This window comes from Tenrec ecaudatus, chromosome 17 (genome assembly GCF_050624435.1).
Source record: "Tenrec ecaudatus isolate mTenEca1 chromosome 17, mTenEca1.hap1, whole genome shotgun sequence".
Taxonomy (NCBI): domain Eukaryota; kingdom Metazoa; phylum Chordata; class Mammalia; order Afrosoricida; family Tenrecidae; genus Tenrec; species Tenrec ecaudatus.
The window spans coordinates 24,077,455-24,091,517 of NC_134546.1; the positions used below are offsets into that span (position 1 = coordinate 24,077,455).

Consider the following 14,063-nt stretch of genomic DNA (forward strand, 5'->3'; position numbering starts at 1 on the left):
TTCTGAATACAAAGGACCAGACCTAATGACCTTATTCCAAAAGTTACAGCATTACAAATCCTAGGATGAAAAATAAATTTAGCAATGAGAGTTCAATGAAAGAGATCCCCTACTGTGTTGAAATGGGCTCACCTGGCAGCTCGCCCGAAGGACAAATCTTCTCAAGGGGCCTAGTCCGTGGCCAATGTATGGAAGGTTTAATGGGATATTGTGTTGATCTCGTGTCTGGAGTTGGGCTGTGCAGCTACTAATATGTTTCTGGTCTTTATAAAATCATTTTATTGCCTCACAGCGGGGTCTAGGGGAGGAGATGAGTCAGTCAGGGTGCGACGTAGCACCGATGAAGAACACAGCTTTCCCCCAGATCCTAAATGCTTCCTCCCCCCAACTACCATGATCGGAATTCTACCTTGCAGGACTGGATAGGGCAGAGGTTGTGCACTGGTGCAGATAGGAGCTGGAGGCACAGGGAATCCAGGGCGGATGATACCTTCAGAACCAGGGGTGTGAGGGGCGATACTGGGAGAGTAGAGGGTGAGTAGGTTGGAAAGGGGAATCCGATTACAAGGATCTACATGTGACCTCCTCCCTGGGGGACAGACAACAGAAAAGTGGGTGAAGGGAGACGCCGGACAGGGCGCCGGACAGGGCAAGATATGACAAAATAATAATTTATAAATTACCAAGGGCTCATGAGGGAGAGGGAGCGGGGAGGGAGAGAAACAAAGAGGACCTGATGCAAAGGGCTTAAGTGGAGAGCAAATGCTTTGAAAATGATGAGGGCAAAGAATGTATGGATGTTCTTTATACAATTGATGGATGTATATGTATGGGTTGTGATAAGAGTTGTATGAGCCCCTAATAAAAAAAATTTAAAAACTCAATTTGTTGCGGGCTCATACAGACATTACAGCCATCCGTAAATCCGTTACATCAAGCAAACATGTAGAGATGCTGCCGTCATCATTTTCAAAACATTTTATTTCTACTTGAGCCCCTTGCTATCAGCTCCGCTTTATCCCCCACCCAACCCTACCACCCTCATGAACCCTTAATAAATTATATATTTCATGTCTTACACCATCTAATGTATCCCTTCACCCACTGTTCTGTTATTTGCCCCCCTTGATGGGGGTTATACATCCATCATGGCTATCACGTCCCTTCTCCCTCCCCCCCTTCCCATACCCACCTGGAATTGTTACTCCCATTACTGTTTATGGGGGGTTTATATATCCTGGATTCCGTGTGTTGAAAGCGCTTATCTGTACCAATGTACATACGCATGTCTAGCAGGCTTTGTGAGGTAGAACTGGGGCCATGAAAGTCGGGGGAGGAAGCATTAAAGAACTAGAGGAATGTTGTGTGTCTCATCGGTGCAACATTGCAGCCAGGATGAGTTGTCCATTCGATGTGTCCCTTCTGTGAGGGAATGTCCAGTTGTCAACAGATGGACTTTGGGTCTCTACTCTGAGCCCTCTCTTTCACAACAATATGATGATTGTTTGTTTTTGATCTTCAGATACCCGATCCCATTGATACCTCATGATCACACAGGCTGGTGTGCTACTTCCAAGTGGACTTTGTTGCCTCCCTGCTGGATGGCTGCTTGTTTATCTTCAAGCCTTTAAGACCCCAGATGCTATATCTTTTAATAGCCAGACACCATCAGCCTCCTTCACCACATTTGCTTATGTACCCATTTTGTCTTCAGCAATTGTGTCAGGAAGGTGAGTATCACACAGTGCCACATTATTAGAACAAAGTGTTCTTGTGTTGAGGGAAGTCTTAACTAGATAGAGCCCAATATCTGTTTGCTACTTTAGTGGTTTACCATATAACTGTATACACACAGCCCAATACCCCCATCTCCATATATTAAATCAAACAATGACGACTTCCCTAGTAAATAAACTTTCACAAGCCAGCCAGTCAGTGTCAGCCTTTGCCTCTGAAAGTCATCTGTCAGAGATGGGCTTCCTTGAATAAATAGGCCTCTGAGCGCTGACCAATCAAGAATCGCACCGAGGCAATCATGCTTCTGCTTTGTCTTGTTTGATATGAACTTTTTGTCATTAAAGATTCCAAGTCCATCATTTCTGCCCACCGCCCCCAGTCTCCAAAGGCTTTATTTTATTGGTCAATATGCTTCGGAAGGGGATAGGGCGCCAATCCTACTGCTTCCAACCCTGGAAAGAAGAGCTGTACCCAGGACAGGCACAGTGGCAGTGGGCCCACGGGGACAGGACTGCTTTGTCCCCCTCTTCCTCGTAGGTCCAGTCACAGTTACACGACCAGTTCCTCCGGCTTGAGCCAGAGGCTGATTTCTTTCTCGGCACTTTTGACCGCATCACTGCCATGAATGATGCTCCTGCCAACGGGAACACAGAAGTCCCCTCAAGGGGTGGCTGCCTTAGAATCACTAGGTTGGTCTCCCCACCATCACTCGGCCCAGCTTCACCTCATTCAGCCTCTCCCTCATCCTCAAGGTTCTGATGTAATTGGTTGAAGGTGGATTCCAGGGGGCTGAACCCAAAGTTTGAGAACCACTACCAAGGGCTCCTCCTCTCTCCATCTGTTCTCCTTCACCTCTATTAGCTATTTCTCCTGAACTTGGTCCTCTTTTCAGTGTTGGCAGTTATTTATCCTGCAGTGGTCAAGGACGGGGAGCCCTCTCTATGCCATAGAGAGAATTATCTGGTGGAAAATGTGATGGTTTGGGTCAACTAGACACTTCTGGGTGAAGGTAGGGTGGAGTCCAGCCCATCAGTCAGATCTCAAACTGTTGGCCCCAGCTTGGGGTGTGGACTTTGGAGGAGCGGAGAGACATGAGCAGAGCTGAGTTCTCCTTGCCCTCTGCCTTCTGCTGGGGCTGGAACCTGCCCCTGGTTCATCAGTCTCCTGTCGTGTCAGCTGCTGATCCCAGGGGCAGTCAGTGGACTGCCAACCTTGGATTCATTCATGATTAATATTTTCCTCTGCACTCACCAGCCGGTGGCCCTCCTGCTTCGTCATCCTGCTTTCTGTTCATCAGCTTCCACAGCTACTTGAGACAGGAAAAGTTTGACTTGAACCAGACTGGATTGCCTACTTCTACCACTATGTAAGTCATTTCTTGATAAACATTTCTTTCTATCTAGATATATTTTTTTTGGCTAAAGATCATCCAAGAAGGCCAGATTCAGAAAAGGACGTGGAAGAAAGGATATCATTGCTGATGCCAGATGGATCTTGGCTCAAAAAAGAGAGTACCAGAGAGATGATTGCTTGTATTTTATGGACTATACCATGTGTGGTTCCCAACAAAATCTGGATAACTTTGAGAAGAATGATAATTCCAGAACACTTCATTGTGCTCCCTCAGAAAATTTCCATGGATCAAGAAGCAGTTGTGGGACCAGAACAAGGAAATACTGCATAGTTTAACATCAGGAAAGGTGTGCGTCAGGGTTGTATCCTCTCGCCATACTTAATCAATCTGTTTGCTGAGAAAATAACCCGAGAAGCTGGATGATATGAAGATGAATGTGGTGGCATCAGGATCGGAACAATCAGGCTTATTATTAGCCTTGCTATAAAAAACAAACAACAACAAAACCTTGCTTGCTGAAAATGAGGAGGCCTTGAGGGACTTGCTAAGGAAGATGAAGGACTGAAGCCTTTCGTAGGGATCACAGCTCAATGGAGAGAAGACCCAAGTCCTCACCACCGGGTTAGTGGTTAACACCACAATACACGAAGAAAGGGTGGGGTTATCAAAGATCGTGTCGTGCTTGGATCCACAATCAAGGCTCGTGGAAGCAGCAGCCAAGAGATCAAAAGAATGCATTGCATTAGGCAAATCAGTTGCACAAGATCTCTTTAGACTTGCGGTGGTTCTCAACCTTCCTCAGGCCACCACCCTTTCACACAGCTCCTCGTATGGTGGTGACCCCAACCATACAATTATTTCATTGCTACTTCATCACTATAATTTTGCTACTGTTATGAATTGGGCAACCCCTATGAAAGGGTCGTTTGACCCCCAAAGGGGTCGTGATCCATAGGTTGAGAACCGCTGCTTTAGAGTATTGAAAAGCAAAGACGTTGCTTTGAGGATTAAGGTGTGCCTGACCCGAGCCAGGATATTTCCCATTGCCTCATATGCATGAGGAAGTTGGACATTGAAGGGTTCAAGCAGAAAGCAAATGTTTTGAGAATGATGATGGCAACAGATGTACAACTATGCTTGACGCAATGGTTGGATGGATGGATTGTGATAAGAGTTGTACGAGCCCCCAGTAAGATGGTTGTTTTAAAGTTGGACGTTGTCAGGAGAGGCCAGTCCTTAGAGAGGGACATCATGCTTGGTAAAGTAGAGGGGCAGCGAAGGAGAGGAAGGTCCTGGAGGGATGGATTGGCACAGTGGCTCCAACAATGGGCTTGGGCATGGGAACCGTTGTGAGGATGGCGCAGGACTTGGCAGTATTTCGTTCTGATGGGCATGGAATTACTACGGGTTGGAACTAACTCACTGGCACCTAATGACAACAATAATATGCACACACATACAATACACACACATACAATATACACACACATACAAGCATCACTGGCTTTGCTTCCCTCGAGAACTCAACCTAACATGTCCCAGTAAACCACCCTCTAACAACCGCAGGGTCCATGGGCGTAATTGTACGGCGATAAAATACAAAGATTATAGTTACGTCATAGAAGATAGAAGAGATAGGAGAGAAGGTACAATAAAGGAGTCGGACACATGTCTTGGTAGCATGCTCACCTCAGGACTCCTGGTGGTCCACATGAAGCGAGGGCGGGGGGGGGGAGAGAGAGGGAGTCTTTACTGCCTTGGGCCATTTATAGGTAGCCATAAGACATGCATATTCAGCAGTTACATACATCACAAGGTGGGTGGTAATCACAGTAAAGGCCCTGAGCTCACAGGTGAGGAAACCCAATACCTGCAGTGGGGGTAGGCATGAGGGGGGATGGGTGCTGGAGCGGGAGGAGATAACAAGAATGTCTGCTTCTACAGGGAGACAGAATCACCCACTTTAAGGCAGCATCGCGGTTAGGGGAGAATCTGTGGGAGTGATTTAAAAATTTGTTTTAATTATTATTATTTTTTACATTTTATTAGGGACTCACACAACTCTTATCACAATCCATACATATGCATACATCAATTGTGTAAAGCACATCCGTACATTGTTTGCCCCAATCATTCTCAAAGCATTCGCTCTCCACTTAAGCCCCTTGCATCAGGTCCTCTCTTTTTTTTTCCCCTCCCTCCCCGCTCCCCCCTCCCAATGTGCCCTTGGTAATTTATACATCGTTATTTTGTCATATCTTGCCCTATCCGGAGTCTCCCTCCCCCCCTTCTCCGCCGTCCCTCTCCCAGGGAGGAGGTAGTGATTTTTAAAGCACGGTAACGTACTTGGACTTTACCTCTAACTTACCAAAGTGGTGTCTTTCCTACCATGGAAGACCAGCTTCCCAGCTTCCCGCTGTGGTAAGTTAGGGGTTATAGTCCTGGTCATGTCTCCCTGAGTGTTGGTTTCCCACACTAACGCATGAAACCGATGGCTGTAATGCTGCTTTGGGAATGGTTAACCTGTCAGCGCCTAAAAGCACAGGTCACATCGATCACTTCGATAACAGAAGTGTCTTTATGACCCAAAGTAGAACTTGAGGAACAACTTGGGGCACTGGAAGAAGAGTTCTTATCTCGTGCTTGGACTGTGAAAGGGTCAGGTCACATAGAGCCTGCTTCTAACATTTGCCAAGCAAGAGGCAAAGGCCGACGTGGAAATAGGTATGCTGCCAACAAAACTGCTAAACGAAACAGAAGAATAGCATACTTGAAGGAAAAGGAAAGGTGTGTGCTGTTAGGTGCTGGGCAGGCAGTGGCAATCCCGGGTCCAACAGGACGAAGCAGCCTGCTCTGTACCATCCTCCCAATTGTCCCTCTGCTTGAGGCCATTGCTCCAATCTCTGGGCCAGTCCCTTTTGTTGAATGTCGTCTCTTTTTTATGACCTTCTACTGTACCGTGTAAGATGTCCTTCTCAAGGACTGGTCTCTCCTAACAGAATTTCCAGAACACGTGAGACAAAATCTTACTATCTCACTTCTGAAGAGTCTTGTGGCTGCACTTTATCCAAGACAGATTTGCTTATTATTCTGGAAGTCCCTTGTGTTTTCAACATTCTTTGTTAATCCTATAATTTAAATGTATCTATTATTCTCTGATCTTCCTTGTGTATTGTCCAGCTTTCACATTCCCATGATGTGATTGAAAATACCAGAGCTCATGTCAGAAGCACCTTATCCTTCAAAGTGACACATTTGCTATTTCATGTTGCAAATAGGGCTTATGCAGCAGATTTGCCCAAAACAATACACGGTCTGAATTTTTTTTGTCATCGTTCATTCCATGTGCATTGACTGTGGATCACGTCAAAGGAAATCCTTGAGAACTTTGGCCTTTTCCCATTTATCTTGCTATCTTCTATTGGTGCAGTTATGAGGATTTTTGTTTTCTTTATATGAAGTCCTCATCTATTCTGAAGGCTGCAGTCTTTGACCTTCATCAGTAAGGGCTTCAAGTCCTCTTAGCCTCCAGCAAGCAAGGTTGTGTCATCCGCTAACGCAGTCTGTTCATGAGCCTTATTCCAATCATAAAGTCCAGCTTCTTGGCTTCTTATTAGTGCGGCACACAGACTGAGTGTGTTACAAGGACACAACCTGACACACTTTTCCCGATTTTAAACCATGCAGCAGCGCCTTGTCCTTTTTGAACCACTGCCTCTTGCTCTACGGACAGGTTCTGCCTGGGCACGATGAATTACTTGGAATCTCCATTTTTGCATCGTTTGTTCTGATCCACACAGATGAATGCCTTTTGATAGGCAATAAAACACCAGTAGATATGTGTCTAGTATTATCTACTTTCAGCCAAGATCCAGTTTACATCAGCGGTGTTCTGTCAGTGGGCTATAGTTAAAGTTGCATTTTGGCTTTTGTGCACTTGCTTTAATTTTCTTAATCTTACGCCTGAGCTTCTCACTTTCATTGAGTCAACACTGACTCATAGTGACCTTCTCTGAGTTTTCGAGATTATTTGCGGAGTAGAAAGCCCAGCCTTTCTCTGGAGTTGCTGCTGCTGGTTTTGAACTGCCCACCAGGCAATGGCAGCCGAACATGTAACCACTGCCCCACCCAGGCTCTTTAAACTAGACCTTGGACTTGGGTAATTGATGGTGTGTTCCACAGTTGGCCCCTGGCTTTGTTTTGGCTGATAATATCGATTTGTGATAATATCCATTTGTGAGTATCAATAGTTACTTTATTTTATCGTCCAATAGTTTTCCATTGCATGGCTAGTTGTCAGTGGGTGGTGCAAACTCTAACTCGCCTAGCTGCTAATAGAAACACTTGTGCGGCTTCCCTCTGGGAGCAGGGCTTGGCCCTTTCAGAGTCTGTTAGTCGCTCCAAGAACCCTGTGGATCCGCATTGCTCAGCATCTTTCTTTTGGATCTAGAATGGCCTTCACAATATGCAAGCTTGCAATGGAGCTACCGGGGCGAAACTCCAGACAAAGCCCTAAGCTGCCATTCCTAGATGTGGCAACGACCTTCTCAGACCTTCAGCGTGTGTGCTGGTCTGAATCCAGGGGACATGCCAATGAGCGACAACTGGGTGCTCAGAGCAAGTTCCTTCCCTGCAGACACCCCTGGGCCCTCTTACGAGTGTGCCCTCCGAAAATTTCCCTGTGCCACCAGGCAAGTCACAGGTCCCACTCAGTCGTGCTTTACGTAGCGGCAGCAGCCAAAACAGATCTTTGCTCACAGTTTAATTAATCCAAATTCTGTACTGAAGAGGGGTCCCTAACCCGGGGGCACACGGCGCCACTTCAGGGTGACAACTGACTCCCTGACGCGGTTCCTAAGTGTTGGGCCGTAAGAGCAAGAGCCCACGTGCATCTTGCGAGAACAAAACGTGGGAGTCCAGAAGGCTGTGACGCAGACAAGGTGAGGCAAGACAATTCTAGACCATCAGTGGGCGTGACCGTACTCGCCGGCGGCCCCGCCCCGGAGCTGGGGGCCGCACACTGGGCATGCGCAGGAGCCGGGAGGCGGGGCTTCCTGGCGGAAGTCGCGTGCGAGCGTGATGAGTTTCCCCAGCGTGCCCCGCGCGGTGAGCATGGCCGCCTCCTGTCCCCGGCTTCCGCACATGGGCTTTTCAGGCTGAAGGTCTGTTTGCTGTAACTGTCGTCTGTCGGCCGCGCGTCCGTGCCCCGCACTCCTTTCGTCGTCCTCCGCCGAGCCCCACGTGCCCCTCGTAGGCGCGCGTCTTGGCGCCGCGATGTGCGGGGACGTGTGGAGCCCGGAGCTGGCGGTCCTCAGGGGCTTCCCCACCGAAGCTGAGCTGCAGCGCTGGAAGCAGCCGGGAGTCGTCGGCTCCGGTGAGAACAGGGGCTCCGCGGACTGCGGCCGGCCTGGGGCCTGTGAGGGGCGGGGGGCGTGGTGCCTGGGACCTCGAGCCGGTTTTCTTTTTGTAAGTGTGTTTTTATTGGGAAAGCTGTCGACTTCAAGAGCAGCAAATAATGAACAGATATACCTGAGCCCCATAACATGCCACCTAGAGGCGTTTCAACCTGTGCCTCCCAAGCTTTGGGGGGCTTTGTTTCCCCTACTATTCCAGGTCGTGGTGGGCGTGTTCCTCAGGCTCTGTGGGTACCTACACCCCTCTCCCCCCTATAGTGCCACGCAGGTGCCGATGTAGTGATACCAGTAGCAATGTCAGGTACCTTTTGGAGCAGCGGTGTGCACTCCATCCTTTAATTCATCTCACAGCCATGTGGGGGTGTAGGTACTACCTTTGCACCCCATTGTGCAGATGTGCAGATTAGTTAAGGAATTTATTACAAGTTTCACAGCTGTTAAGAAGAATACCTGAAACAAGCAAAAGAGGTATCATTGACTGGAGAGAGAACGAGTTAACAGCACCTTACTGCTTGTGGGTTTTAGGCTGGACCCAGAAGAGAAGTAGCCATTTAGGGCAGAATGTAAGCGATGTGTGTGAAAGCATTATGGAAGAAGTTGGAATAGAATGGATATTTGATTAAAGGGTAAGACTGACACGTGGAGAAAATATGAGCAGGAGAAATCTTAAAAGCCAAGGTGGCCAAGTGAGAATGTGCATGGGATCTTAGGGGGAGATGAGTAAGACAGTGCCTGGGGTAACTTCAGGAGGCAGAACAGTGTGGGCAGGAGCCCGATTGTCGAAGGCCTCAGAACCTGAGTGAAGACACTGCCCTTTTATCATTAGCGTTCTGGGAAACTTCCAGCAGAAGGGGAATTATGCTCGTTCATGACAGATTATTATTCCTGGGTCTGGTAAGTGTGGGTGAGTTTCTACTTATAGGAGATGTAATAGTTGTAGAATGATGCGGATTTGCTCAAAGTTTTGTGATTAAGGAACAGCATGCATTCTAAATGCATATGTTTACATGAGAGGGGTTTAAAAATTTATGATAAAATGGAATTTTAAAATGCAAATTTCCATGTTTTTTCGAAGCCCCTTCGTGTATATTTGCATACTAAAGCGGCAGTAGGTTTATATCAGAGTTGTTTTCCTTCATAGTATGAAAAAATGGTCTTTTGGATTACTGGGCGAATTCTTTCTCCTGCAGAGAGTGGACTTTTCCTACAATTGCTGCTAGAAGGGAGCTATAAGGCCATGTTCTTAAAGCCCGTGACTCAAAGGATCTTCAATGCAACGTCATTGACAGAAGAAAAGATTGACATCTACCTGGAAAAGCAGATCGTAACCTTCCTGGATGATTCAACAGATTTGGAGAAATGGGAAAGGTAATATTTTACTTGAAGATTGAATAGAAAACCTGATCCTGAGTGCATTTAACAATGCTTTGACTGCATATGGCACTGATTTTGGTGGTTGTTGGGAAATAGGCTTTATATTTAATCAGTACTCCCGATATACCAAGTAATCTGTGCAAAAATGCTTGCCCAGAGTTCCATCCTGAGTGACACAGGAAAGGGGTAGGGGATATATAAGTTTCACCTCTGAGACTGGGCCTTAGCAGTGGTGATTGCTAGTGCACTGAGCCTTCCAGGGTTTGTCTTCTAGGTGGATTTTAACCACAGGCAAAATTTCAGACCCTGTCCATTTTCACTTACAGACATACTTGATGAATATTGTCATCTTTTGATTGCTGAGTGGTACTTTTAACTACTTGTATTAGGTTTTTGGATGATCTTTTTAGGTATTAGAGATTAATAAAGAATTAAGGTTGGTGATGAGAGTTGTATGAGTCCCTAATAAAATGTAAAAAAAGAAAAGAGGGGAAAAAATGATTAGGGCAAAGACTGTACAGATGTGCTTTATACAATTGATGTATGTAAATGTATGAACTGTGATAAGAATTGTATGAGCCCCTAATTGTTAAAATTAAAAAAAAATAAAATAAAATAAAATACTGAAAAGAAAAAAAAAGAATTAAGGTTTATATCCGAGGGGCAGGAGACTTTGACAAATTCATGGAAAACTTCCATTTTAGCTCCATTCTTCTGGGAACTTTTTGAAGCCCCCTCATACTTGAAGGGTCGCTGTGATGCAGTGGTTAAAGTGCTCAACTGCTGCTGGAACGGTTGGTGATTCGCACTGACCACTGCTCTGTAGGAGACAGATGGGGCAATTTGCGAATGTACAGAATTACAGCTTGCGAATCCACCTTGTGAGGCGACTTTACTCTGCCCTGTAGAATTGCTGTGTGTCGAAATTGACTTCAGGCAATGGAGTTTATGTAGTTTTGTTGTAGTACGTACACCCAAACTCCAAACTCGCTGCCATTGGGTTAATCCTGACTCTCAACTACCCTCTACGACACAGTAGAACGGGCCTTGTGGGTTTCCAAGACTGCGGGGAGGACAGAATTCCAGCCTGCTGCACAGAGCTAAGGAAAGACATCCCAGCCACACTCGAGGGGGATGAATGACAGAATTGGAGGTGAACGGGCACCATCAGGTGCTGGGTATTTGTAATGAGATTGTGTAATTGCAGGACTGAATGTTGCATTTCATTGGATGTTAATAAAATACGAATTTAAGGACCCACCTTTGCCTCCTGGTTACCATATCTTATGGTGGACGTCTCAGAATTTTTTTTTTCTATATTAAATATTTAAATATCTCGACACATGTTTTTAGCTGATGTTTTCTCGAGTAAAATTGCAGTGACATCGTGTGTGTGAGGAGGGACAGTGGCCGTGGTACACACTTATGTCTCCAACCATTGCTTCCTGCAGAGAGCAGCTGGTCTTTCTCCTCGGGGTGAGCAGTTTGCAGCTGTTTGTCCAGAGTAACTGGACGGGGCCTCCTGTGGACCTGCACCCTCAGAGTCTTTTGTCTGGACAGTTCAGTGAGGTATGTTTCATGCTCCGTGTTCCTTCCTGTGGCGTTATGATTCTTCACAAACGAATCTTAGGAAGTCGGAAAGAAACATGACATTTTAACTTGCTCTCCAGAGCTCTGTTAGCCATTCCTTTTGTTCAGCCACAGGCAGCAGCCCCAGCCGCCCAGTTAGCTCAATAGTTGCCTAAAGATCTTTTCTGGCAAAAGTGAATCTGAGAAGTCTGTTCAGTCTCATGCTAGGTAAATTTTACGGCATAAAAACCGTTGCCAGGGTGGCTTCTTTCTGTTACCAATAATTTATTTTAGTGACATGGAGGTGAGTCGTGTGATTAAAAAACAGACAAACTCACTGCCAATGAGTTGATGCTGAATCATAGAAACCCTATAGGACAGGGTAGAACTGCCCCTGTGAGTTTCCGAGATGTTAACTGTGTTTTAGGAGCAGAAAGCCCTTTCTCTTGAGAAGGGCCTAGTGGTTTTGAACTAATGATCTTGCAGACAAATGATAAGCTAGTTTAGATGGGAGGAGAGCATACTGTTGGGGGTGGGGAGAATGTTCTGAGCTTTCTGGATGAGCAGGAACACCAGTCTTCATAGGGTTCGGGCTAGATTATGGAACACTAAGATTGTGAATCTAATTTTTTAATAGAAGTAGCTCATCCATTCAAAAGAGCATATGAGATATGCTGTGCATGGTTTGAGTCACAGGATTCCTGCGTATGACCAGCTGGATGGAAAGAACACGATCAGTTTCTTGGAGCAGAGTCTCCAAAGTGTTGGTCCCGCGGCCCTTTCTGTGGCTGTGGGGAGGTCTCTCGTGTGCTCCTCTGGCTCTGAGCTGCCTTCTCCTCTGCCCCTGGTGTCCTACTAGCTTCTGTGTGTGCTCTGACGTAAAACTGGTGGGAAGCACGTCCCCTCCTCCAGGCAACCACTCTCGTGAATTGTGTATTACGCATTCTCTTGCTTTATGGTTTTAGCATCTATGGCCGAATATATAGAAAACAGTTTAGTTTTGCCAGTTTTTAAATTTTTTTTTCTTTTTTTTTTTGCCAGTTTTTAAATTTTATTGCAATGAAATTTAACTGGATATATTTTGTGGCTTGCTTCCTTTGTTCAAAAATTAATATTTTTGAACTTCATTTATTTTTGTATTCATATTAATTGTTTTCAGATGTATAAATATGTATATCTGTATATCTAAAATTTATATATCTGTTCTACTGTTGATGGGCATTTGGCTTGTTTCCAGGTGTGCCTATTAATGTTTATTACAGCTGTCATCACATCTTCTGGAAACCATTTGCCAAAGTTTAAGCATAACGTGCTTAGAAAATGCTATTATTATTTCCTGTTCAGATCAAAGAAAAGAATATGGAAGACACATGAAAACAGTGAGTGTCAGGGACTAGTGGATTCTGTCCTCCATGACCCCGAAACCCGAAGACTTACAGGGTGACCAGCGGCCATGGCTGACAGCTCTCAAAGGCCCTGGATAGAGTGGGAGAAAATGTGGAACAGAAATAAGAATCATAAGAAAGACCAGGCTTTCCGTTGAACTCTCTCGGACCATTGACCAGGGTTGTTACTAGCCTTGCCCGCAAGCAGTACATCAGGAATCATGAATCAATGCAGATAGAGTTCAGCGAAATTTTAATGTCTGACTCTTTGTTTTCCCCTTTGACACATTTTTAATTTGTTCTAGTGTGGCTTATTTTCTGCTTTCTTTTCGATTGAGTTTTCGTTTTTTCTTTGTTTTGTATTGTTACTGTGTGGGGTTTTTTGTTTGTCTTATCTTTTTTAGTATGCTTTCCTGTCTATAAATCCAGGATGCGGAAGTCTATGAGTAACTAGATGAATTGTTTCTTAGTGTTGTCGCAGGAGAGGTTGGTGGAAATAATAATGAGGATAAAGTGGAGAAAATGTCCTAAAATGTATTGTGGTGGTGATTGCACAACTCTTTTTAATCTGTTCAAACCGTTACATTGTAAAACAAAGCAGCAAAATGAACAGACTTAAGCAAGGCCTGTCAGGTGACCACGCCCCGGGGGCAACTTCCAGCACCGTACTTGGTTAGAGCGCTCAGTTATAGGGTCTCAGGATAGCAACGTTTACCCAGAAGGATGAAGGGAAATTGGAGACACACGTGGGGATGAGAAGCATATCATTATATTGTGGGGGTGCAATCAGTGCCATAAAACAAAATGTGGACGAATTGAAAACCAGTTTACTCTGTCAACGGTCACAGTGTCCCAAAAAAAGGAAGAAAAATAAACTGACAGTGTTTGTGCAGTGCCGTGCACTGAGTGGAGAAGACTTTACTGACCTCCAGGCTTTACTTGGCCATCTCGGGCTTGAGGGTAGTCATCAATATTTCGATTGCCCGTGATCCCTCTTTGGGAAGCTGTGCTATAGTGTACATAGGGGAGGGGCTGGGTCTTGGCGATCTGCTTGTGAACTTTCTTGGTAATAGCAGGTTGCATTTCACAGGATGGCACTGATGCATACTCTTCCTGGATAGCTGGGGAGCTTAGTGTATGTTTGTAAGCTAGCCACCCACTGCCATTGAGTCAATTCTGACTAAACACCCTACATGTCACCAGGACTCCTGATTTGGAAGATTGAGGGAG

General features: G+C 45.7%; 1 protein-coding gene across 3 annotated transcripts in view; it reads left to right on the forward strand.

Annotated features, from left to right (window-relative positions):
• The first annotated feature begins 8,176 nt into the window (after positions 1–8,176).
• Positions 8,177–14,063, forward strand: part of TTC27 (tetratricopeptide repeat domain 27) — a 156,560-nt gene continuing 150,673 nt past the window's right edge. For all 3 annotated transcript variants that reach the window (XM_075535540.1, XM_075535541.1, XM_075535542.1), the window contains exons 1-3: positions 8,177–8,465; positions 9,696–9,873; positions 11,331–11,448. In XM_075535540.1, the coding sequence (XP_075391655.1) occupies positions 8,366–8,465; positions 9,696–9,873; positions 11,331–11,448 (396 nt within the window). In that variant the 5' untranslated portion in view covers positions 8,177–8,365. The remainder of the gene's footprint in view (positions 8,466–9,695; positions 9,874–11,330; positions 11,449–14,063) is intronic.